Raw genomic sequence first — 27984 nt, 5'->3', positions numbered from 1 at the left:
ACAGAGAAAACTGTGATAGGTGGCAATGAAACAACTGTGCAATTCCTCTGCTTTTCTTGTCCATAATTAGGAATGGATCGAGGAGCCATGTGGCTGCCCACTTTGGAATCCTTCAGGAAATCCAGGAGCTATTCTCCTTACTTCCTATAAAAATTCTCCTACCCTCTTCCTTTGTTTTGTAACTTTATTCCTTGACTTTTGTGGAACCAAGAGCTCTCTCTATATGTTGGCATTTCCATTTAAAAAATACAAACACAGAGGCGCACACACTCATTCCTCTTTTTTCTTAGATAACTGATAGTATACTACGATGGTGAATTTTATGTGTCAGTCTGACTGTGCCATAGCGTAAGTAGATAATTTGGTCAAACATTCTGGGTTTTTCTGTGAAAGTGCTTTGGGGTAAGATTAATATTTAAATGGTAGACTGAACAAAAACAGTCTTCCTCAGTGGGTCTTCTCCAATGAGTTGAAGGCCTGAAGAGAACAAAAAGGCTAGCTCCCTAACATAAAGAAAATTATTTCTGATTGAATGCCTTTGAACTAGGGCATTGGCTTTTTTTTCTTTTTTGCTTTAGGATAAGAACTAAAACACTAGCTCCTCCTAGGTCTAGTTAAGAGTTTGCCTAGAATTACATGATTAGCAATCTTAGGTCCACTCTGTTGCTTTTTTTTTGTACCAGGGACAGAACTCAGGACCTTGAGCTTGCGAAGCAGGCAGTGAAACCACTGAGCCCTACTGGTTCACTCTGTAGATCTACAGGTTTGTCAGCCTCTTGAATGTCATGGGACACAATCCCTTATACTAATTTCACATATATATGAAATTATGTATATATGATTCTATAGCATTGATGTAACATGGAGTTTCAACTAAACCTTCTAATAAACATTTAAGTCATGCTAGTCTTTTGTTACTAGTATGACAGTTCCTGTAATTTATTCAACCCTTTTCTTACAAGTGGGTAATTACTATATTTCATTTATTATTTTTTGCTCTGCAAAGGGAATGCTATATGAATAGATTCCCAAAGGGGAGCATGAGGTATGTGCAATATGTGTACTTTTCATTTTTAAAACAAAATTTTCACAGAGCTTGGCATATTGTTTTTTTAAAAAATGTCATTGTAGCCGGTGATTTAGCTTAGTGGTGGCCTGTCTCGCAAATACAAAGTCCTCAGTTTGATCCCCGGTACTGGAAAAAAAAAGTCATCATAAATTATAGTCATACTATCAATATATGAGGGCTCCCATTTCCCCAAATCATCTGTAGCACTGGACACTCATACCTTTTGTAATTTTTGCCAATAAATGCATGAAAATTAAATCTAATTATTCTTTTAACATGCATTCCCTGACAGATAGAGACAGCTTAAGCATTTCTTTTTTTTGGTTCGGGGGATAGAACTGTGGTCTTTGCACTTGTGAGGCAGGCAGTCGGTGGTACCACTGAGCTAAATCTCTGAGATTTAGCCTGAGATTAAGCATTTCTATGTATTTACTGACTATTGAAATTTAGGTTTCTATGACTTGTGTATTTCTCATCTTTGTATATTATTATTCTTATTAATTTTTATTCAGTATTTCTGAAATAGCAACTTCCATGTTCAAATTATACCAAATTATTGTAAGTCCATAAAAAATGTTAAAATCCTGCTATTTACTTTGGCAACAAAAGCTCTTTCTGTTAGTTTAAGACTATGGAGTAATCCCCTAAAGCTATTACTTAGTTTACTCTGACATTCTATTCACACACAGCCATCTTAAAATATGATGAGTCCCTCTCATTTTGATTTTAGTGTGAGTATATCCCACCAAAGTTATTTTCAGGTAAAAACATACCATTACTATAAAAATTAGTATTGTATCAATAAACTTACAAAATAACCAGACTAACAGTTTAACTTTACGTTATAATTTCCACATCTATTAAAATGTGTTCTTTTTCTTTAAGACATTTTTCCTTGCACCTTCCATTTTCCTGTTTCAATCTAAACTAATTGTCCCTTAAGTCTGATGCAAAGTTAAGGTTCTGAGACTCACCATGCCCTTTGCCCTGGGCTGTACCTACTGCTGATTAGATCCTACTGCTCATGTCTTTATTCTGGTGGTGCACATCTTTCAGGAGCTTTCTGAAAAAAGAGGGCATAAGAAACATTTTTGAAAATTTGCATTCATGAAAACATTTATCATAATCTCACATATGACTAAAAATTTGGTTGGTAGGGAATTCTGGATTGACCTGTTTTTCCTCCTCAGCTTTTTGAAGGCTTTTCTTTGTTGTGTTTTTTTTTTTTTTTTTTTTTTTTTGTCTCTTGACTGCAAATACCGGTTCCTAATCCTGAGACTCCTTTTATCCCTCTTGCCCAATTTTAGAATCCTTTAGAAACACACTGATGTACTTTGGTGCTGTTATGAATGTGTGCCCCCATTCATAAGCTGAAACCTAACCCCCAATGTAGTAATATTGAGGTATTACCTTTATGAGGTAAATAGGTCCTGAGAGTAGATCATTTATGAATAAGATTTTGGTTTCTTACGTAAAAGTCCCTTTATATAAAAGCTTAAGGACTAGGGATTTAGCTTAGTGGTGCTGCCACCTGCCTTGCAAGCACAAGGACCTGATTTCGATCCCTAGTACCAAAAATTTAAAAAAGCTTGTTTACCCTGAGGAGGTGTTATAGTCAGCAGGATTTGGAAAGAGAATACATTAAATACAAGACACATAAATTATTTTATGATAATTACCCAAAGAGTTAAATGCAAGGAGTACAACAGATTAACTGCATGCTACAAGCCCAAAACATTCAACTGAGGGCCTAGATCCCAGCAATTTACCACACAAGTCCAATTAAAGGCTTAAATCCAAGGCAATGACCTCCTCGAGTCCAGTCAATGGCCTAGAGTCTGCGGCAACTACTTATGCTTATCCATATTGGGGATCTGCAGCTGGAACAGGCCCAACAACCAGTGGTGGAATCTAGAAAATCTGTGCTCTTGAGATGAAGGATCTGTACCACCAAGCTGAGGGATCCACATTGGAGCCAGGAAGTGATGCTCATGGTAAAGATCAAAGCTCCCCTGATGAAAGCAGAAGCCGTTTGCAGTGACAGTGAGGTTCTGAGCTTCTCCGACAGCAACAGCCTAGTTCGAATTAGGAAAACCATCCTTAGCAAGCTTCTCCTAGAAAATCAACAGGCTAAGATCTTCCTCCCTGGTTCTCTCTTTACGGCTATTGGTAACAATCTTCAGGGGGATCCTCCATGCCCAGACCACACTGATTCAGTTCAGCTGGGCATTACAAGTTAACCATTATTAGTTAATCCACTACAAGACGAAATAGCAAGAAGGTATTTCTTGTATGGGGCAACAGGTCCTTCCCAGGCACTCTGCAGGGCGCTTGATCTTGAACTTCAAATTTCCAAACATAAGCATTACTTGTAAACCACAGTTTATGGCATTTTGTTATAGCAACCCCAAAAGGGATTAACATTCCCACAAACTCATATGTTGAAATTCTAATTCCCAATGCAACAGTATTAAAGAGATGGAGCCTAGGAAGTAATTAGGATCCTCTCATAATGGGATTAGCATTCTTGTAAGAGGCCCTAAAAAGCTAGCTAGTCCACTCTACCATATGAGGACACAACCAAAAAATCAATGTCCTCTAAAACAAGAAATAGGCCCTTACCAGACACATCTGCCAGTACCTTGATCTAGAATTTCATAGCTGCCAGAAGTGACAGAAATACATTTCTGGTGTTTATAAGGTACTTAGTTGATGGCACTGTTATAGTAGACCAAATGGAGACATTTGATATGGATTTTTTTCATTCACTGCTATGTACCTGGTAGGCCCTTCACCTGGAAATGCATGCTTTTCTAAACTAAGTAATTTTAAGAAAAATTAGGGAGTGGCAATTGCTTCCTATAAATTTTGTTTTGTAGAGACTGGAGCTAGTCTCTAATTTTTACCTTTTATTTTCCATCTTTTTAATTCCAGTTTTTTGGGAATACTTTCAACTTTATCTTCCAATAGTTTAAGTATTCAATTTTTATAGTATTTAAAATATATCCAATATTTTCGTTCCCAAGTGGCTTTTTTTTGTGTGTGCTCATATTCTTGATCTTTTATTTGCTTCTGTGGCTTAGCCTGGGTTCCCTAAAAGTAGAGTGTGACAGATGCTTATATGCAGGCAATTCTGAGGGAATATAATCCCAGGAAAGTGTAGATGATGTGGACCAAACAGAGAAGAGGCACAAGACACAAGAAAATGTAGTAGGGAGTTGGTTACTGTTACAACTGACTCTCAATCCCATGGGACATTCTGAGAGATTCTTTTGAAATATTCTCAGAACTGTCTAAGGTAGAAAAAGGAAGCAGCAGTCATGCTATTCACATCAGGGATAGTGTTAGTTTTACCTTACTTCTCAGCTTCATGTATGAGGGCGGCATTAGTCACTTTCTTGTTACTGAGACACAATACCTGAAACTCACAATGTAAAGAGATGTTTATTTGGTTCATTTCTAATTGGCTAAGTCTATAGCTGGCTATGTCTAAGGCAGAAAGAAGATGGTGGAAGGGCATGGTAGAGAAAAATCCTACTCACCTCAGAGAAGACAGAAAACAAAAAAGGAGGAACTAGGGGCAAGAATACACCCGTCTAGATCATGCCTCTAGTGACTACCTCTTCTGGCCATATTCCACCTTGAATGCAAAAGATTTTTGGGGGACATTTTAGATCTACAACATAACAAAGGCCAGAGGGTTCCTAATACATTCCAGCCGCAGTGGCAAAGAAGTCTCAGGGCAGGGAGAAGGGCACATCCAGGGCTGGAACCAAGTCTGTATCCTGCTACAATTCATTGAAGATTGTTAAGAATGACCAGCTTCAGAGCTGGGGATTTAGCTCAGTGGTTACTCTGTCTGTCTGTATGGCAAGGGCAAGGTCCCGAGTTCGATCCCCAGCACCAAAAGAAAAAAGAATGATTAGCTTCTGCTGGACATGGAGGCACATGCCTGTAATCACAGCATTTGAGAGGCTGAGGCAGGAGGACTGATGTTAAGCTTGAGGCCAGCCTGTGTTACACACTGAGTTCAATGCCAATGCCAGTCTAGCTTACATAGCAATAGCATCTCCCCCACCCCCCAAAAAAAAAGAAACGACTGGCTCCTACCACTGGGGCTGGAGTAAGTGGTAGGCTAAGAGAATGCTGAAGGGATACACAATGGTGTCTAGTATGTCTCCAGCAATGATGACTATGTTTTCCCTATTTGTGATGTTTGTTTAGGTCTTTATCTTTCATTTTTAGTAGTTTTTTGTAAATGCTTGATTTCAGGCTGTCTGCTGAGGTGCAAGGTCCAAAACACCCAACAACTTTTGGGTGCATAGAAGTTTTTCAACAGAAGGGTTTTTACTGCAGCATGATATGGAGATGTCTCTTCTTGGGCTTATTTCCTAGGAAGAACAGACTAGAATCTTCTGCCTTACGATAGAATATTATGAGGTATAGGAGCAGAGGGGTAAAGTGGGCTAAAGTATCACCATTAAGTGTTCTTTAGAATAATCTCTGTTCAGTACCCCTGTCCTCAGTTGTGTTTGTACCTGCTGTCTCCTGCATGACAAACACCACCAGCTAAGGTTTGTGGATGGTAAAGGGGGTCTAACTGTGTATGGATTTGATATGGACTTAAAGACAATCCTACTTTCACTCCTATTATTGCCTCCAATTTCCAAAATTTTTTTAGGTTCACGCTTCCATGATCTTTCCTTTGCCAACTCAATTTCGGATTTCTCAGGTTTGTTTAGTAACATAATGCTCATTCACAAGCTTTCCAGCTTCCCACATTTTGTAGCTGTAATCTCCTTTAAGTGTGTCATTTCTTAAAAACTTGTCATTTTAGTGTGATTTGAAAGAGCACAAATATATATTCGATAATCTATGTTTAACTGGAAGTTTCAGTCCTATTTTCCAAAATGCCAAGAAGTTTTGTTATTTAATACCCTTTACTGTGTACCACTCATAAATAAACATCATGAGACTGATGAGAAGGATGTTAATTACCTCTTTGTCTTGCCATACTCTACTGGCTCCTTGCTATTTCCCAAACACGTCCTTGTGTGTGGGCCCCTCTATTGGATTACTCTTGCCTCACAAGTCTCCATGAGTCTTTTCTCTCTTCCTATGATTTTTGTTCAATGTTATTTCATTGGTGATGCCTTCTTTTACCCATTTATATAACACAGAAAGTTAAACTTAGACTGTTCCCTGCCACCTTCTATTATATTTACTCAGCTTTTTTTTCTCCACAGCAAGTATCATCCTTGGCATATATTTACTGTTTCCCCCCTTGAGATATGCACATACACTATTCATTATTTTTGTTTTTGTTTCATGAGACAGGATTTCGCTATGTGGTGTAGGCTGGCCTTGAACTCAGTATATAGCCCGGCTTGGTCTTGAAATCATGGGAATCCTCTTGTCTCAGCTTCCCCAGGGGTAGGATAACAGGCATGTGCCACCACACTCGGCTAGAGATACATTATTCTTGATGTGTGAAATAAGTGAGCTCCAGAACAATTCAATGACTTTCTAAGTATCAAAAATATGAGTATATATTAAATAAATGAACATTAACAGCTGTTTTAACAGTGATAAAATATACCTTTATTTACTTTTTTGAGTCAGAGGGTAGTAAAAAAAATTATTGCTAAAGTAGATATCAGGCAAACAGAAAGGTGCTTTAGAAATCCAGTTACCTTTGAGTTTATTTAAACTAAGAGGAAACAGTCATAATGTTTTCATGCAATACATACTTCGTTCTTTAAATAATTGTGACAAATAGCAGAAAGAATTAAGGATTACTGTACTTGTGATACATACAACACCAACATTTTGGGTTTTACATAATTAAAGAAAATACCTCACTTTTAAAATACTGTAATAGCCAATACACAGAGGCATGCCTTAGGTGGGCACAGGAATGCAATTTAGAAAAGGAAAAAAACAAATCACACTGGAACTACACAATGTCTTTAAAATCACTGAGCAAGAAAATCAACACTGAACTTACATACTGATTTAACACAACTTCTATACAGTACCTTGACTTAAATCCAAGAGCAAAAGTTAAGACTCTCCTCCCCTATTTTTGGTAAACAACTGTATGGTAAACTTAGAGGATTTTCCCCCCTGGATTTTACCTGGGAGTGGCCTGTTTAATATTTTATTTAAAAGAGGGCAGGTTTGGCACTTTTATACTGATGTCACCAATGTTAATATTTCTTGGGATCTCGGGAAGATTCATATTCTTTACAGCTGATACAGCACGGGCTGGAGCTCCTGCTAAGCCAGCCTGTATATAGAAGTAAATAAAAAAGAAAGAAAGAAAATGTATAACTCAGCTATAGCGCATCATAAAAAACTTACAAAGGAAAACAATGATAAAAAATTTTCACATAAGCTTAGAGACCAGATGGTATTTTGAATTGGCATGAGATGGTTACTTTGAGATACTAATCTATAAGAAGAAAAAAACTGACATTAAAAAATAGTGAATACATGCAATAACAATGTAGAATTTAAATACAAATTGTGTACTACGCAGTTACCACACACAATATTCACAAGACAAAAGCTAAGTTTTTAGGTATATCTTGATTTACTTGATATATAATATAAACACAATGTATAATTTACATTAGTTTATTTATTAAATATCTCATGTAGCAATTTTGAATTTTTCCTTTTAAAATGGCATTTATTATCAACATATGCTATGAAATAAAAAATTGAAAGTAACAGGCAATACTTATTTATTTTATTTATCCAGGGCTAAACCCTTAAAACATTTAAAAACAGTAAAATTAGATTTTAAAATTGTAGGGCTCTTCTAAAATTTTTAAAGAAAGTTCTAGAAAATTTTTAAAAATCAGGCTTTTAAGTGAAGCCTCAAGCCAAAGAGAACGGGTCTACTTAAAGATGAAACTGTAAGAACATTCCAACCTTTTAATCCACTAGTGAAAATCTAATTATTAAAACTGTTCTTAAAAAAAAAAAACTGCTCTCATTAACAGCTACAACAATATATATTCAGTTTATAGTTTACAAATTTAGAAAAAGAACATACATAAATAAACTAAAATTTCCAGTAAGTACCGCTAGTACATAATATTTGGCTTCCCTCTTAGTGGGAAAAATTTTTCATTTGTAAAATAATTTTGGAATAAAATATGCCTAAAAGAAAAAATATATACATAACTTTTATGGAACAGTTAATAGCCTTCATGTTTAAGATTTAATTTAAACCTCAATAAGATTTCATCACTTTATAGAGTTAAAGAAAAATAATTTCATCACTTTTTATATAGTAAAGCAAGCCAACAAATACATGTGAGCTCAGTGGCATTATCTTGCATCAAAGTTGACAAGTAATAAAAACAAATTTTCCATTTGTTTAGATTGAGTATCTGTAAAATTAAAGTCCTTTTTCAAAAAATTTTTATGTAATCCTACCTCTTTTGTTAATTAAAATATTAATAATAATAAAGCTGTTACCTGAGAAAAATCTTGACTGATACAAAATAGGCCAGTGTAAACTACTTGCTGAATAAAGGATACAAACATTGTTAAGCAATGAAATAAAAGCCACAGATTATCAATCATTAATTGGAACAGAAAAACTGGTAAAATAGGATTAAGAGCTATGGTCCACATAGGCAATGGGAAGGGTGACATGAATGAAAAACTCCAAACCCAAAGAAAGACCAGAGAGGGCTGGAGAGTTCAATTTTTATAATTTAATGGATTTTGGTTGTTTCTGATGTACAACTAACAATGTGACTGACTTCTACATTTATACCTACCTGAAGCAATGAAGTTTATGTTATATCTCACTTCCTTCCTGCTCCCTCAAAAGATGTTAAAGATACAGCTATTATTTAAGGTGGCATGTATCATATTCAAAAGGCTCTTTAATTTGATCAGTTCAAATTAAAGGTCTACATACCAAATTTTAGAATGGTTTGGGATAAATTAAGAATCCAGTTCAGGGGCTGGGGATTTAGCTCAGTGTCACACCGCACTTGCCTCACAAGGTCCTGAGTTCGATCCCCGGTACCCCGTCCCACACAAAAAAAATCCAGTTCAAAGAGGTTTACCACCTTATAAACATTTTTTAAACCAGAAAGTATGTTGTCTGATAAGGGAATTAAACTTTTTAAATTTCAGACATACTGGTATGGCATCACTTTTCTAGGTAAAAGGATTTTGTAATTTTTCTAACTAAAAGATCAATTTACACTACTTTTACTTTGGAGATTTGATGAGGTACAATTAAGTGGACTTTAGAAAAGTAATGATAAAATGTTTGAATATATTTTAAAAGTTACAAATTCTAAAGGACTTCATTATTTTAGAGAGAAACAATTGTGTTTCTGTATATTTTACTGGATTCTATGATTTATATTTATAAATAGTAAGTTAAGTTTTAGTGTTAAATATTTGTCTTGAAGCTTTATTTTCCTTAATTCCCTGTACTAGAGACAGCTAAACTAAGCTTAAGCAAAGAAAATAAGAATAAAAAATGCATCCTGCTAAGTATCATTAGATTAAGTTGCTCTTTTTGACCAAAGATGGTTTCAACTGTAGGCTGCTAATGAGAATATATAAAGTCAACATAGCAATTGATTTAAATAGCATATATGTGCCTTATTATGTAAAACCAGAAGTTTCTAAATGTGCACAAAAATCGATAATCCCTCTGAATGTAAGCAGCAAGCCATAGACATGCAAAGGATGGGAACTATTTAGAACACGCAAATGAATTTAAAGAGAATCAAATTATTTCTCAAGCATGTCCAAAACTTTTGTGTAGTATATTGTGAATTTAAGTGGTTGGATATTTTAACATTGTAGTACATACTTTAATGAAGTTTGATAAAGCTAACATTTTAGGAAATCAGATTCTGAAGAATATAAAATGTGAAACAGTATGAGGACTATGATCAATAAACAGATGCTTAAATGGGGAACAATGTTTATATGTTAAAAACTATGGCTTAAAAAGAAATAGTATGTTATTCAGGCTAACACCAGAATGGTTAAAAAGTAAACTTCATTTTTCAGACTCCCATGAAAATAAAGTCTGAAGCACTTATTAACATATAAAATGCAAGAGATAATTTGTCATTAAATCCATTTTCTGGCAAAAAGGATAAAGTAATTATGTTAAGATTTTTTTCAGTAAAGATATACTCAAAGCAATAGGATAACTTTCACTCACATTTAACTTTTTCAACACTAAAATTTACCAAAATTAAGTTTACCTGACCTGTTAGTAATACATAAAATTAAAAAATATAAAATAAAGTATTCTTGAAAGGACAACATAGTTCTTAAAAGATTTAATATTACATAGTTGACATAAAGCAAAAAATGATGAAATTCAACTGGAGAAATAACTTGTTTCCATCTATGTTATACTATGTTATACATGGTAGGTAGACTGCAGCAATTCCACTAACGAAAACAAATACATGAATCCAAAGCAGTTAAAAAGTGTGAACTGGATGGAAGAATGAAGTACACTATATAAAAGAATGGTCATGTTTTCTCTCCCATGAGATTAAATAAATTAACAGAATTAAGAGAAAGAAAACAAAATGAAGTCTGCAAGTATACCAAAATGAGGCCAAACAGATAGAAGACTTATACAGACATACTCTTGGGAATTTCAAGCACTCAAATCACAAAGATAGTAATGGATGGATATGATTTTTTTTATTTCATTTTTTAATTGCCAGACCCAAAAATAAACAAAATATGTGCAAGCAAAACTGAAAAAGCAGCATTGCTAAATACATTTCAAAGAACCTGAAAGCTCAATTTTCCTCATGCAATAAGCAATGAACTTTCTGGAAGGGAAAAGGAAATTAACAATCTAGTTATTTATTTCATGTAACTAAATTATCATCCTACCATCTTAAAATATTTTCATCAAGTTTTAAATATTGAATAATAAGATGGTAGCTGGAATAATTTGTACATACTAAAACCTTTCCTCACCCTTCCTGCTGGAATATGCACGTTAATAATTTTGACCTAACAACAAGTGAAAGAACATCAACATTAATAAACATGGTATTAAATGGTTTCAGACTCAAAATCTTTAACAAAATAATGGCAGATTTTGAATGCATATTTTTGAGCAAAACAAAATTTCAGTGGTTTGAGTGTGAGGCAGAATAACAATATGGGGATCTATAATAGGCTTGTTCTTTGCTTTAAAGTCCATACGTCAATGTTACAATTATATACACATTAAAACTCTGATGACAATCTCCTAGTGAGCAAGAACTACAGCACTTTATAGACAATTTTATCAAAATTAGGATGTTTAAAAATTTAAAACCTTAAAATGACTAGTCATTTTATACATTATAGTTTTAACTTCTAACAAGATTTGTCTGTGAGAAACACATGGACTAATGACATTCTGAATTTATTAAAAACTAGATTTGATCATTAGAAGTGACTTCAACATAATTTTGTAGAAGAAAAAAATGTGTATAATAAATGTGTACGTCAACATAGAGGGGGAGAATCGACATGACTTCCCACATCTTAAGGACAGTTTTCCTATTCTATACTTTGAAAATAGATTCATCAGTTTTGTTTTTGTTTTTTTTTTAAAGCCAATTACTCGTTCTAGAGATAGAAGTTAACAGACTCAAGTGGTTGATGGCTCCTCTCCTAGAAAATACCAGTTTAATATAAAGTGAAAACTGCAACACGTAGAAACTGACAGCGATCTCCATCAGCACAATGAATGAGATCACTATGTATTTTCCATACCAAGGGTAAAGTAACATGGTACAGGAATAAAAAAAATGGCACCCTAGCTTTCCTATACAGTGCATAATCTCAGTATAAGATATTATAAAGTTAAATGTATATTGTTATTTCTCAAATTCAGAGAATAATATCCCAAATTCTTAATGATACTTTTCTAATTACTAATGTGGGTAATTGATCTTGTTAAATTATATTTTTCCTTCCACAGAATTCAAATTTTCACCTGGAAAGTTTTAATTTAAAGCTTACAAGCATTTTTTTACTCTTTTCTAACGTGGATTTGTTAAATAAAAAACTACTCATTACCATCTATTTGGAATTTTTAAAAACGGAATTCACTCTGTTAACTTATGGTATGAAAAACATACAGAAAAACAGAAAAAAGTTTTGCAAAGCTAAAAGTCTATTAAAAACATTTTCAGGTCCAGGGATTTAGCTCAGTGGCACCGCGCCTGCCTCGCAAGGTCCTGGTTTCGATCCTCGAATCCACACACAAAAAAATTCCAATATTTTTGCAATTCTTTGCAAAATATTCAAGTTTTACATCATGTGACTGATCCTGATTCTGACATATTTAGATGTCAGAAGGTTTGCTACAGTACAAATCCATTAAATTTTGGTCATTATATTTATTTTTAGAAAATTTAATTCTTTTAGATTCTGATCTTCCATTTTGTTGGCCATTATTAATATGCACCTATAGGTCAAAACTGTAAAAGTAATTCTGTTAAGACTTTGGAACTGAAAACCATTTTGAGGTGGAGAGTGTACTATTTAAATTATTATTCTAACCCATCACTACCTCCCACCTTGTACACAGAACTCTAGAGGTTCAGCTTTTGGGTTTTAAATTTATAGACTCCAAAACCCAGGAGGTGATTTCATGTTAAAATTCTAATTTAGAAAAAGAAAAAAAAAATCTAATTTAGAGATGGATAATTAAGGTTGGTTCTGCTATATCATGCTCAAAATAAACTAAGTTTTCATATTCAAAGTATATTGTCATTTGTACAATCTGTCAGTTAAATGACAATTTTTTTAAAAGAAAAGAAAAATTTAAACTTTCCTTTTACAATGCAGGCAGACAAAACAGAACAAACATGACATTAATGATATACTACTAAAATACACTAAGTCCAATAAAAGATGAAGAAACTACAGGAGAAATTAGAATGAAAAATAGGCTACAGGGACTATATGGGTTCATTAACACAAAGAATTTTTGAGTCTGGCCTAAATAATTAATTGCCTTTGACATCATTTTGCTTTCCCTTTGTTAAAGTACATTTTTCTCAAAGTCAGCAATACCTTGTCTACCTGTCCTGTCTGGGAGACTGAAAGATAAAGGTCTGTAAGAGAGAAGAATGGAAAGAGCTAAAAAGATCAGGATGTTCAGAAAAAGAGGACTAACTTTTAAAAAGTAGTGACTAAATTCAGACCCATTTATCCATCTTAAAAATAACATGAAATATATAAAAACTAACAACTTTCCCCAACTGCCCCCCTCTACCTCCACCAGCCCCCCACCCCATCCCAGGGAGGTCTTTTTATTTTTAGGCAGATTTGTGGATGCTTCTTAAAATTTCCCACAAATCCCACCCATCTCCCAGCTTATGCCCCCTCCCCCAAGATCCCATCTATAATAAATCACTTTTTCTATCAAAACAGACTGAAAGAAAATATATTCAGAATACGTCTTTCTCATTTCTTTGAACATCTTGCAGATCTTTGCTTGAATCTGTCTAGGTGTTGAATTAACTGGTCACTTTCTGCAAACTCTGAAAATGCACTGCCTCTAACTAAATACAATAAAAAATCTCTGATTTGACAGGCACCTAGATAAATCCACGTATCTAAAAGCTGTACTTTAATAATATTCAGATGAGCTTTTAAAAAAGATAAATTCTACTCCTAAAATACTGCTTGTATGACTTTTAAAATACAATAATCAGTTCATAAACAATGATATTCAGAATTTTAACTTTTTCTTGTTAAGTTTTTGCTTCATAATGTCTTAACTGAAATTTAGTAAGAGATTAGTAAATTCATATTTTGCTATCAAATAATTTTGGATCAGTCTACAGTCATGCCTCTCATAGATCTAACTAGTAACATGGAAATGAAAAGCATATGAAAAGTTTTGACACTTTCAATATGTTTGGAATAAAGCTGGTAGACTTCCAAACATACTTAAAATATGTGATAATTACTAAAAAAATTACACAAAGTCAATATAATTTTCAAGACTTCCTTAAAATATGAACAGAACTAAATGAGTTTACTTTAATTTAAAATTCTATTTCATAATTAAAACATTAGCAGATAAAACAGGAAGAGAAGCACCTGGCAATATAATTTTGTGGTTCATCCCCAATCCAATTAAAACATACCTTCTTGTAAGGTTCAGGGAAAAAAACGAATTTGGTAATAGATAACAACTGATCATACTTCTTAAAAGACGATCAGTGGGTGAACAATAGAAGCATTCACCAGAGTTCTAAACTACTTAAATAGGCCTGTTTCAGTAAAAAGTTTTTAAAATGTAGTAATTTTATAACTATTGTAGTCAATAAGAAATATGAATTCTGCATTTTACTGCTTGCCTGCCTGCCTGCCTCCTTCCTTCCTCTCTCTCTTTTAATTTATTTTATTTTATTTTTTTATTTTTTGGAAAATAGGGTCTTCTTATGCAGTCCAGGCCAACCTTGAATTTCGATGGCCTAAGCCTCCCACGTAAGGATTGTAAGTATGTGTCACCATGCCCAGCTTACCATTCCTTATAGATAAGAAAACCTGTCACATTAACAAAGTTTTACTGGACAGTCAAAAAGCAAATATACATAATGTACTTGTTCTAGGTCCTTCATGACTTTTGTAAATACTGCATACAGCTCACTAAAGAGCAAATGGTAGAAAGGAACACCACCAAAGGAAGGAGGCAAGTACCTGGAAATGTGAAAATTGCAGACAAACTGGTAAATATATTTTTACTGATGATGGCACAAATTCACAAATGATCCATTCATTTTAGACTCTTTTTTAATGGATTATGTCACTATACCTTGGCATTTAAAAACCTATACCTATAAAGTCTGCATATATTTAAAGTTATTGTAAGACTTTATGGCTTGCTTAGGGTTTAGTTTATCTTTTATTCTACTAAATAATATATCCTAAGTCAACTATACTAAATAATATTCAGTCATTTTCCTTCTTCTTAAGCAAAATTTTCTCCATGAACCTACTCTGTTTTCCCCTTTCAAAAATCGGTATTTTTAAAATATGCTACAGAATATACAAAATATTCAGTATAGTTACATAAAATAGTCCTATATTTAAGATCTTCATCATCATTACAAGGCTCTCCTTTGGGAAATCAATAGGAATAGCAAATTGAAATACGGGAAGTGTTTTTATATAAACTGTTTCTAACCCTCCAATTTCAGACTTATTCATCATTATGTGCTTCCTTTAATTCAATTAAGCACAGAAATGTGTCAAATTCATCCTTTAAAATGCCAACAAGATAAAAACGTTGAGAAATCTCATTGTAAATTAATGTTATAGTATTATCTTGCTTTTTATAGTAATATTTACCTAAAACAACCAAACATCTGAGCTCATGCTAATAACTGTGAATGTTTTTGCAATCTGAGTTGTGAGCATAACAAATATAATAACCTCAAATAAGGACAGAATTGAATGAGTTAGCAGGATAATTCACCTTTTTAAAATCTGCTACAATAAGAAACAATCAAAATAATGTCAACTTAAGTAGTTCAACCACATTCAGCCTATTCTTATAGCGAGACATTAAAATTCTAAAGTAGCATTTTATATCATATTAAATGTTAGTGTCTTTAGTCACCCATTCTAACACTGAATTTAACAAGTATAAAAACAAAAATCTTTTCTCTTTTTAATAAAAATAAAATAATAAATGTACATATTAATGTATAAAATGTGACAACCTGCCAGTGACCTTTACACATGATCCAGAAATAAAGATGAAGATAATGAATTTCTCTTTTCAATATACACTAAGACTTACTAAGCATCTATTGTAACTTAAACATTACTCCCTCTTAAAAATTTCAGTTTTTCTCCTTTCCTTTTCTTGAAACAAAGTAAGTAATTGTGTTTATTACCCAAGGCAATCACAACTGTGATTAAAAGAATAAATAAAACTATTTGGTGGTAATATTCACAGGACATTTAACATACTAAATTTGTATATTTCATTTTTAAAAACAGAGTAAGCAACACTACCTATACCTAGAGGGCAATACTGAATGACAAACAGTGAAAGCTACAATCATGCATCATTTATGATAATGCTTAGAACTTTCTATAACTAAAGTATTTGCCATTCTTACCTCAGATTTCTCAAGTTTATTTTGTGCATCAATTTGTGTAACAATTTCATTCATGTTGGTCTCCAATACCATCCCCCCCATCACCATTTCTGCAAGAATATTGTGAACCTAAAGTAAAAAATAATATAAATAAACAAAGATACTTCAATACACAAAGTTCCACATTTCAGTAGTTTTTGTTTTACGTATTGCTGTCATAAGTATTAACAGTAAAAATAATTTAGAAAGTTAATAATTCACTTTCATCATTGTGAAGCTGTGGGCCATTATGTAACCTCTGTAAGTCTTAGTTTAATAGGCTGAAAAACACAGATAATAGTACCTTCTCCAAAGGACTGTTGAAAGATTAAATTTGTAGAAATATCCAGAACAAAGTAATTGATAAATATTAACAATAGCAATTCTTCCTTTTTTAATAATGTCACTTACTAAGGTTCCAATCACTTGCAGTCACCTCTGGTCTTAATAAATTAAGCAGAAAATTCAATAAACAATTTGTGTTTTTAAATTGCATGCCTGACGAAATTTTGGCGACACAACTCTGTCTTGTTCAGGATGTAAACCATCCTTTTGTCCACTGTACCCACACTGTACATGCTACTTGCCCGACAACATGATGACTTGATGATCCAGGATCACTCAAAGCAAATGCCCCTTCTGACATAGACTCAAAAGGCCAACAGTAGCCTAACGCTACATGCCCCCAGCATTCATCTAACTTCATCCCATCACTTAAGCACTGTATCAATTTACATCATCATCAAAGAAGAATAAGTACAATAAGATATTTTTAAAAAGAACCAGATCACATTAATGGAATTATTACAGTGTATTGTTAGAGGTGTATTATTTTACTATTGTTGTTAACCTCTTATTGTGGCTTATTTATAAACTTTCACAGGTATATATGTATAATAAGAAATATAGTATAAATAAGGTTTGATGCTGTTTCAGTTTGGATCTGTCTGCAGTGCCCCCCAAAGGTCCATGTGTCAAAGGCATAGCTATCAGCGTGTGGTGCTATTGGGAACTGGGAGAACATTTAAATAGATGCGGCATACTGGGAGGCAGTTGCATCACTGAGGGCATGCCTCTGAAGGGGATATTGGGATCCCAGTGCTTTCTTATCAGTCTGTTTCATTCCTGGCTACTATTAGTGAACAGGGCTTCTCAATCATACATCCACCATGATGTAGTGTGCTGCTACAGGCTCAAAGGCAGAGGCCTGAATGACTATGGAATGCCACTTCTAAAATTGTTAGCCAAAATAAACCTTTTTTCTTTTTAAGTTAATTATCTCAGGTATTTTGTCAGTGATGAAAAGCTGACTAACAGGTAGTATCTATAGTGTCAGGTATACATTGAGGGGTCTGGGAACATATCACCCTTGAATAAGTGGAGCTACTGTACCATTACTATTATAACATCAAAACAATATAATGTCAAGTTTAACACTCGGCTTTTAGTACTAGATTCTTGGTTAACAATTACTAGGTTGTAATTTTATACTTATGGTACTTAACAAAGCAATGTAGCAACTCTAGTGCTAAAAATGAATTTTCTTTTTTACATAGGTACTTTAACCTCTAAACTCAAAATGTATGCAATACTGATAATTACTAAAAATAATACCTGCGATTGGAGAGTAAAATGTGTAACTAAGATTTTTAATATAAAACTTGCAGTCACCTCTGGTCTTAATATATTAAATCAACAGTTCAGAGCTGAAATAGGTTTCATAGGACAGTATACTCAGCTATAATTTAATGTGAAATTATAAGTGGAGACTGAAATTAGATATTGAATACTGACTCTATTAGTTATTCTTTGTATGACTTTATTTATTTATTTTTGGTTTTTTTTGAGACATGGTCTCACTATGTAGTTAGTTGAGACTGACCTGGAACTCACTATGTAGCCCAAACTGGTCTTGAACTCATAGCGATCCCCCTGCCTCAGCCTCCCAAGTGCTGGGATTACAGGCGTGCGCCACCACACCTGGCTCTTTGTATGACTTTAAACAATTACAGTACCTTAGCCTGTTACCTTACCTACAAAATAGAAAAACAGCATGCTATTTATAGAATATAGGTGCCTCATAGGGTTAGCATAACTAAATGAATTATTCATGTAGGTGCTTAACACAGTACCTATTAGGTATTTAAGATAACTTTTTAAGAAAAACTTTTTATTTTTTTGAGGCAGGGTCTTTGTTGAGACTGACCTGGAACTCACTATGTAGCCCAGGCTGGTCTCGAACTCACAGCGATCCTCCTATCTCAGTGTCCTGAGTGTTGGGATTACAGGAGTGCACCACCATGCCCAGCCAAGAAAAACTTTTTAAAGGTTAAAAAACATCACTTTTTTTTTTTTTTTACTAGTACATGTTTGCAGTACATGATTACATTTAACATGGGGAGTTGGTACATGGACACAACACATCTTAATTCTTATTTCTGCCTCCCTTTCCACCTTTCTCCATAATTTATGAATTAAAAGCTAGTCTAATATTATACTTGTTCATTTTGGAAATCTTTATTTCATTTTGGAAATGTACAAATTTTGAAGGAAGATTTACAAAAATTACCCTTTCCAGAAAACAAAAATGAAACAAGAAGCCATAGTTCTTTCAAAAACTGGCGGTAAATATCATTTCTACTGTTATGATTGCTACTAGACAGAATTTTTAATATTTGGATGTTGTACTTATGTTATATAACTCAATACTCACATTAACCTTGTTAAAACTGAGAGAATAAACCCAACTTACAAATACACAAACTAGTATACCAATTTGTTGTCAAAGAAAAATAACTCCTATGACAGCCAATTCAAACCTGAGTGATCCAATTCTTTGCAGTGAATGAAAGCAACTGAAATAGCTAATTAATTTTAGTCATAATCTATGGAAATTTTATTAAAGGTCAAATAAGTGATTAGATAATTTTTTTAAAGTACCTTATAATCACTAATACGAAAACAAAAAGTGTTCACAAAATCCACAGCTAGTACATACTCATTAAAATTTCAGTTTTGAAAATAGAACCCTCCCCTGCCAAAGAAGTTCTTATGATAAAGTATAATTCAGCTCCTAAAACCACAGTAACTTTCCTCGTTCCTTTGCTCATCCTCACTTGTGAGTTCACACCCTCCTTATCCCTATGTACATATCCCTATGCATTTCCACCTTTCCAGAAATACCAAAAAATAATCAACTTTGTACTACCTTAAATAGTGCTGCCTAATAAATAATTTATCACTTTACTTTTCATTCCTTCAGTACATTGCTTCATCTCAGACCCTGTTCTGTCAAAGCATTTTTGTTTATTTTAGAATTATAGGTTGGCAGTTCTTTTCTTTGAACACACTGCCTTCTAAAGTCTGTTGTTGCTATTGAGAAAACAGTTGCCAATCTATTACCCTTATGAAGGTAATCTATCTTTTATTTCTGGATGTTTTTGAAAACTTTTTCTGTTACTCAATTTTACTATCAATTGTCTAGAAGGAGATTTCTATGTATTTTGATGTGATTCTTTTATCTGTCTACTGGTATCATACTAAGTTTGAAAATTCTCAGATGCAGATATTAAATGTTTCATTCTTTTATTCTTCTGAAATTAAGAATTCATTAGATCAACCTCACTCTATCCTTCATGGCTATACAATATCTTTCGTATTTTCCATCCTACAGACAAGGTGTTATAACTTTAAATTTACTCAGTTATGTCTAATTTATCTTTAAAAACATCCACTAAAAATATTAATTATTATACTTTTTTCTCATTTAAAAATCTATTAAATTATTTTTTCAAATCGTCTAGTTGACTTTTTATTATATCCAGTGCAACTTTTTAAATTAGGACTTTTATTTATACAGCAATTGCTTTCTGTTCTTCCTTTACTTGCACTAAACTTTCCATCAACTACTTGTGATGGTTGATACTAACTGTTAGTATTTTAATTAGGACTTTTATTTATACAGCAATTGCTTTCTGTTCTTCCTTTACTTGCACTAAATTTTCCATCAACTACTTGTGATGGTTAATACTGTTAGTATTTTAATTAGGACTTTTATTTATACAGCAATTGCTTTCTGTTCTTCCTTTACTTGAACTAAACTTTCCATCAACTACTTGTGATGGTTAATAAATACTAACTGTTAGCGCAAGATGCCTAGCACATGAGTAAAGCACAATGGGTGTGTCCGTGGGTGATACTTTTGGAGATGATGAGCATGCAGGGAAGCACTGAGAAGGGCAGACCCACTCTAACTGTAGGTGGCACTGCCCAACAGGCTTGAACCCTGGACAGAATGAAGAGGGAAAGGAAGGTGTCCAGCTATGTATGAAAGCTCCATTCTGGCACTGTATTCATGTTCTCTTACTCTAGGGCTTCCAGCTTCCTGGGATGATCAGCTACTGGCTCTCCATCATGCGGACAGCCATTGTGGACTCTCCCACCTCTATCCTGTATGCCTATCGAATAAGTCCCCTAATTATACATAAAAGGAATAATTATACACTAAAAAGAATCAGGACTCCTAGAAGACATGGCTGATAACGTTTGTAACAGGAAATAAACACACTCACATGCATGCACATAAATAATGCTGTATTGATTCTGTTCATCTAACTGGATGACAGATGCCCCTACCATCCTCTTCTAATGAAAACATTTACTTTAGCATAAAGGTAGCCAGCTGTGTCTCAGTAGCTGTGCTGGGGAACTAAAGAAAGCAATCTGTGTTAACCTACTTGGCAGACAAACAGCAAGGTGTGCACACATGTGTCAAAGTATCAACAGGTAAGTTTTACCCACCCTTACACGATGCATTAGATTTTTGTATACTTATAATTTGATGTATTAAATGTTTTCTTTTGATTTTCCTTGTAAACTTAGCCCAATTCAGTACAATGTCACATGAAAATCTGCTTTCACAAGTTTGGGAGGAGGCCGAAAGTCAGTCAACAGGTGACCCAGCTACTGATGCAACAGTGAGATGGAGCAAAAAGTGACAAAGTGTGGAATGAAAGCCTTGATTCAGATGAGGAAAAAAACAATAACATAACTAAGTATGTGACTAGTCAAAATGCTACAAAATGGTCATATACCTGAACAATTCAAAGTTAGAACTTGGTCAGAAAATGTTACTAGGTTCTTGCCAAGGGAGAAACCTACTGGACAGAATGTCAACACTCATGTGAAAATAATTAATTGACTAACAGAAGGAATGAAAAAAGTATTACTCATTAAATCCACTTTTACTATGACAATTACATAAATGTTTTCCTCATACACAAAACAGAGAAAAAGCAGGTATTTACCATAAATTATATTATAAGCATTAATTATCTTCTCAAACTGGTAAATTAAAGCCCACAATCTCTCCAATACAAAAATGCTCTGATCAAGTATACCATTCCAAAAGGTCAGAACTTAGTTCTCAGGAGTTCAGCAAAGGCTAGTCTTGAAAACAGGCCATTTTGGGGTAATGTTCAGGGGTGATGATGTAATTTTTCCCTTGCAAAATCATGCAAGTTTTGTAGGCCAATGTTTGAACCCAGGTGAGTTGAATTCCAAGTTCTATGCTCTTCCCATAACATTTGTCTTTATACTACTCAAAAATTACTGGCTGCATTAGATGTGGTAAGAAACTGGACTGTAAATAAATATATAGCCTAGGCTGGCATGGAACTTTCAACCTACTGTACCTGCCTCAGCAACCCAAGTGCTGAGAGTATAAGCATGTGCCACTACATCCAGCTGTGATTATATAAAACAGATTTAACAATGTAGAAACAGTACCTTGTCTACATGGAAAATTAAATCCAGTTCACAGACATTTTCAAAACATTTGTCTAATGTTTCCACGAACACCTATGGAAAAAGACAAAAAGGAAAAATGCTTTTGAGAACTGTGTAAATACATTCAAATTTATTATCTATAAGTTAAACTACCATTATTTGCTGATGATATGATACTCTACATTGAAGATCCAAAAAACTCTACCAAAAAACTTCTAGACTTAATTGACAGATTCAGTAGAGTATCTGGATACAAGGTGTATATCCAAAAATCAATAGCCTTCTTATACACAAATAACAGACACACGGAAAGAGAACTAAGGGAAAATATTCCTTTTACAATAGCATCCAAAAAAATGAAGTATCTAGGAATCAATCTAACAAAAGAAACAAAAGATCTCTACACTGAAAACTACAGCACTCTGAAAAAAGAAATTGAAGAGGATATAAAAAAATGGAAAGATATCCCCTGCTCCTGGGTAGGAAGAATCAACATAGTGAAAATGGCCATACTACCAAAACTGCTATATACATTCAATGCAATGCCAATTGAAATTCCAACACTACATTTCACAGAACTAGAAAAAAAAAAATCCAAAAATTCATTTGGAACCATAAGAGACCTAGAATAGCAAAGGCCATTTTAGGCAACAGACACATGGCACCAGATTTAACAATTCCCAATCTGAAACTATACTACAAAGGCACTGTGATAAAAACAGCATGGTACTGGCAAAGAAATAGGCCTGAGGATCAGTGGAACAGATTGGAAGACACAAAAACAAATGCAGATGTACTCAGCTACCTCATCTTTGATAAAGGAGCTGACCATCCTCAGTGGAGGAAAGATAGCCTCTTTAACAAATGGTGTTGGAAAAACTGGATGTCAACCTGCCACAGATTAAAATTAGACCTTTATCTTTCACCATGCACTAAATTATAATACAGACAATTCTTAACTGAGAACTTAAAATTTTCCAACTTTTCAAAATTTACTCGTTTCCTTAAAACTAAAAACTATGAAATGTAGAATGAGTAAAAAAAAAAAAAAAAAAAAAAAAGACTTTTTCATGCAATGTTATTAACAGCCTGGAATAGCAAATATAAATAAGAAATATCCCAGGCAAAGTAAAATAAGATGGTTATCCTATGGGTACATGATCCTATGGGGCAAGGAGCAAAATCTAAACAAGTCTTCTTCCTTTAACTGCTCCAATTCACATAAATCAAGACTCAAAGTTCCTTTCTGGCATTAAGGTAGGGGGATAAGACAGGTGAAACAAGGTAGATATATAACCATATAACTACAGTCAACACTATCTTATCAGAGGTTGGCAAGCTGTCTGCAAAGGGTCATACAGACTAACAAAAGTAGTCACAGATAATTCATACACAAAGAAGCATGATTCTTTTTTTTTTTTTTTTTTTTTTTTTTTTTGAGACAGGGTCTCACTATGTAGTTGAGACTGACCTGGAACTCACTATGTAGCCCAGGCTGGTCTCGAACTCACAGCGATCCTCCTGCCTCAGCCTCCCGAGTGCTGGGATTACAGGTGTGAGCCACCACGCCTGGCTAAAGGCTCACGATTTTATTTTTAAAAAACTACAAAAACAGGAAGCAGGCTGAATTTGAACTTCAGACTGGAGTTAAACTCCTTAGGCCAAAGTCACTAGAATAGGCCTGTAATTACCAAGAATGCGTACAATTTTAGCCATAATTTCATTTGTGGGAAGGTAAATTATTAAAATGTTAAAAAGTGGGGCATATGTGCACCCTTGGAGGCTGGGGCAAGAGGGTCACTAGACCTCAGTTTAAAGTTTAAAAAGCAAAGCAAAACAAAGCAAAGAAAGGTGGGCTGCGGGATATAGCTCAGTACAAAATTCCTGGGCTCAATGTGAGGGGTGGGTGTGTTAGTGGGGCACACACAGGTGAGACATGAATCATGTACCTAACTTGTCATGTTACACAACTCCTGGAAACCTTGGAATCTCTAAAGTGGTGTGCTTCTTTATATGCCAATAAGATGGGAGCTCAGAGCCTCAAAATGAGGGCTGGTTGCCAGGAGAACCAACATGATGATTAGAGGTTAAGAACTTTCAGTTCCACTATACCCTTAAACCTCCAGGGAGATTAAAGAAGTGAAATGTTAAATTAATCATCAATGATTCAATCATGCCTACATAATTGAAGTTTCTATAAAAACTACAAGGACTGGGTTCAGGAGCTTTAGATAGCTGAATACATGGAGTTACCAAGAAGGTGGTACTCCAAAGAAGGCATGAAAGCTCTGCATCCCTTCCCATATATATACTTTGCCCTATCACTTATCTGTACTTTCTTTTTGTTTGAATTTTTTTTTAAGCTTTAATTGAGTTTATTGGTACATTTTAGGGATACAGTACAATTACATTCATTGTTGGGATCTTGTACCTCTACATGACAAGTCTTGATTCTCATTTTTGCCCCTTACCTCTGCCCTCCCTTCACCCCCTCCTCCCCTCCCCATCTACAAACACTTTATTTTCATCTTTTCATTCTCTCACATTTTTTTCTTTTCCCTTTTTACTCTTCCCCTACCCATCCCACCTTCCCTACACCTTTAGCTCCTTTCTTCCCATTTCTAAATGTGAGTAATCTTATTAGAAACTTATGCATTGTTGCAGATTATTCACACCAGGGAAACTATTCGGTATTTACACGTGTGACTTATTTATTTCACTTAGGAGTATATTTGCAATATGTATCCATTTTCCTATGAATGAATCTATTTTCTCGTTCTTTATGGCTGAGTAATATTCCATTTTATAGAAAAACCATAACTTCTTTATCCAGTTTCCAACAGATGGGCAAATGGGCTGTTTCCAAGATTTAGCTATGACAAACTGTGCCACTATAAACATGGGTGCACATACTTCTCTGTGATATGGTTCTTTTAGTTCTCTTGGAAAGATACCCAACAGAGGGATGGCTGGGTCAAATGGAACCTCCAGTCCAAGCTCTTTGAGGTATCTCCATATTGATTTCCATAGTGGTTGCACCAGTCTGCACTCCCACCAACAATGGAGGAGGGTTCCTTTCTCCCCACAACCCCGCCAACATTTGTTATTGTGTGATTTCTTGATAGCAGCCATTCTTTGTGGGGTGAGGTGGAATCTCAGTGTTGTTTTCATCTGCATCTCTCGAATGACCAGTGATGTGGAACATTTTTTCATATATTTTCTTGCTGCTTTCACTTCTTTGTATGAGAAATGTCTGTTCATTTCGGATGCCCATTTTTGGATCGGGTCTTTATATTTGGGGGGACTGATTGTTTTGAGTTCTTTATATATCCTTGATAATAGTCCTTTGTCTGAGGTACAGCTGGTAAAAATTTTTTCCCACATTGTAGATTGTCTCTTAGTTCTGCTAATGGTTTCTTTTGAAGTACAGAAGCTTTTTAGTAAGATGAGATCCCAGTTGTTGATTCTTTCTGCTAGTTCCCGTGCTACTGAGGATTTGTTCATAAAGTCTTTTCCTATACCAATGTCTTCCAGAGTTCTGCCTAACTTACCTTCCAGCAAGTTTAATGTTTCTGTTTTAATATTTAGATCTTTAATCCATTTGGATTTTAATTTAGTGCATGGCGAAAGATAAGGGTCTAATTTTAATCTGTGGCAGGTTGACATCCAGTTTTTCCAACACCATTTATTAAAGAGGCTATCTTTCCTCCACTGAGGATGGTGAGCTCCTTTGTCAAAGATGAGGTAGCTGTAAGTCCTTTATAATAAATGAGTAAATGAAAGTCAAGTGTTTCCCGAAGTTCTTTGAGCTGCTTTAGCAAATTAATCAACTCTCACATGAAAGTTATGGAAATCCCAATTTACTACTGTTGTCAGAAGTATAGGTGACAAAAACCTACCTATAACTGCAACTGACATGGAAGGCAATGTTATGGTACTGGACCCTCAATGTATGAGATCTGACACTATTTCAAGGTAGACTGTATCAGAATTTAATCAAAGGACACCTGGTTGGGGTATACCAGAAAAGTGCTTGGTTTGTGAGAGAAACTCCCACACACAAGGTGTCAGACATACTGAGATGAGTTGACTATATGAGGAGAGGGGAAGAGTATCTTTTTCCTTTTAACAGGCTAGACTCACGTGATAGAATTTTGTGACAGAAACATCACTGAGTAGTTACCCTTACTCCCAATTTTATTTCTCCTGAAGGCCTTTGTATTTTTGTTTTGTTTTTTTTAATTGAGTTTATTGGTACATTTTAGGAACACAGTACAGTTACATTCATTATTGGGATCTTGTACCTTTACATGACAGGTCTTGGTTCTCATTTTCTCCCCTTGTCCCTGCCCTCCCTTCACTCCCTCCTACCCTCCCCATTTACAAACACTTTATTTCCATTTTTTCATTTTCTCATATTTTTTTCTATTCCCTCATCACCTTTCCCCTACCCTTCCCACTTTCGCTACACCTTTAGCCCTCTTCTTCCTAGTTCCTAGTTCCATAGTTCCTAAAACTGTATTCATTCTGTCATTTTTTTGATACAACAGATAATCTTTATGAGACCAGAATGGGGTAATGCTACTTGAACAGTGAGTTCAATATTAACAGTGCGTTAAATAACTTCTTGGGTAAAAATAAGAATGGGAATAAAAAGAAGAATACTTCTCCTTGATAAGAAGAAAATATTTTTAAAAGTTTTAAACATGAACACTAATTTATAAAATCACACTCACAAATTACAAGAAATAAAGCAATTTATGCCCTCCTCCCATAAATTCTTGAACTTAACACATAGAAAATCACTCAAATCCTAAGAATATATAACATGATAAAACTTCAGAGTAAAAATATCTGTGTGATCAATGCCCAATTCAAGGTTATTATTTTGTATTTACTTGCAATACTGAGGATCAAAGGCAGGGCCTTACCCACACTGGGCCAGTGCTCTACCACAGCTACAACCAGTCTTCAAATAAACATTAGAGAAAGTCTCTCTTGTTATCCATCAGTCACCATCACTACAAAAGGTAAAGTATATATTTTGCCTATTTATGAATCGTATTTCATGGATATTTTTTAAATTCACTCGCATTATTACCTTATACAATAGCTCACTCATTCTCATACAGTATGCCATAGAATGAATATACTACAATGTGTTTATCCATTCTTTCAGTGGTACATAATGGGTTGTTTCCAGTATGAGGCTATTGTAATTGGTATTCTTGGGGATTTTTTTGGGGGGTGGCAGGTACCAGTTTATTGAACTTGGGTCCTCGCACTTGCAAGGCAGCAAGGCAGTCGGTGGAACCACTGAGCTAAATCCCTGGCCCTGTAAATGGTATTCTCAAGAACATTCTTATTCATGTCCTTTACAGAATGCATATACATACATCAGTTGCATGTAAACCTACAAAGGAACTGATGAACTGGAGGGTAACATGCTTTAATATGTAGTACAAATAAATTATCAGTTATATAAATGTGTACTCATATACTTAACAGTGTATGACAGTCCTCTTAGCTCTATGTTTCTCTCTACTTGTATTGTCAATCCTTTCATTTTAGCTATACTTTTTTCTATTGATATATAGGAATTTTTACATATTCTACATAGTTGTTATATATACAAATTTCAAACATCATCTCTCACTCTGTGATTTGTCTTTTCATTCTCATAATAGTGTCCTTTGAAGTAGGCCAGTTTTTGTTTTTTTCTTAGTATTTATTATTGTTTTACCCAATTTAAGAAACCTTTACCTACAACAAAGTCAGAGAGATATTTTCTCAGAAGAAAATAAAAGATTTAATGCTTTATTTCTCATGTTTATACCAAACCTAAAGGAAATGACTTTTGTGTATGGCAAGGGATCTCCTTAATGGGGCCAGGGATTTAGCTCAGTGGTGCCACCGCCTGCCTCATAAACTCAAGGACCTGTGTTC

At 34.3% G+C, this 27984-nt stretch overlaps 1 protein-coding gene across 1 annotated transcript in view; it reads right to left on the bottom strand.

The window, feature by feature from the left end:
• Positions 1–6829: 6829 nt before the first annotated feature.
• The window catches only part of Ap3s1 (adaptor related protein complex 3 subunit sigma 1), a 61060-nt gene continuing 39905 nt past the window's right edge, over positions 6830–27984 (bottom strand). Inside the window, exons 5-7 of the mRNA XM_033761478.1 lie at positions 22039–22110; positions 16234–16341; positions 6830–7358 (exon numbers count right to left, since the gene is read on the bottom strand). Coding sequence (XP_033617369.1) covers positions 7230–7358; positions 16234–16341; positions 22039–22110 — 309 coding nt within the window. The 3' untranslated portion in view covers positions 6830–7229. The remainder of the gene's footprint in view (positions 7359–16233; positions 16342–22038; positions 22111–27984) is intronic.

This window comes from Fukomys damarensis, unplaced genomic scaffold, assembly GCF_012274545.1.
Source record: "Fukomys damarensis isolate Sample0158 unplaced genomic scaffold, DMR_v1.0_HiC HiC_scaffold_9, whole genome shotgun sequence".
NCBI lineage: Eukaryota > Metazoa > Chordata > Mammalia > Rodentia > Bathyergidae > Fukomys > Fukomys damarensis.
The sequence above is the reverse complement of the archived record's forward strand: the minus strand, read 5'-3'. Positions and strand labels throughout refer to the sequence as shown.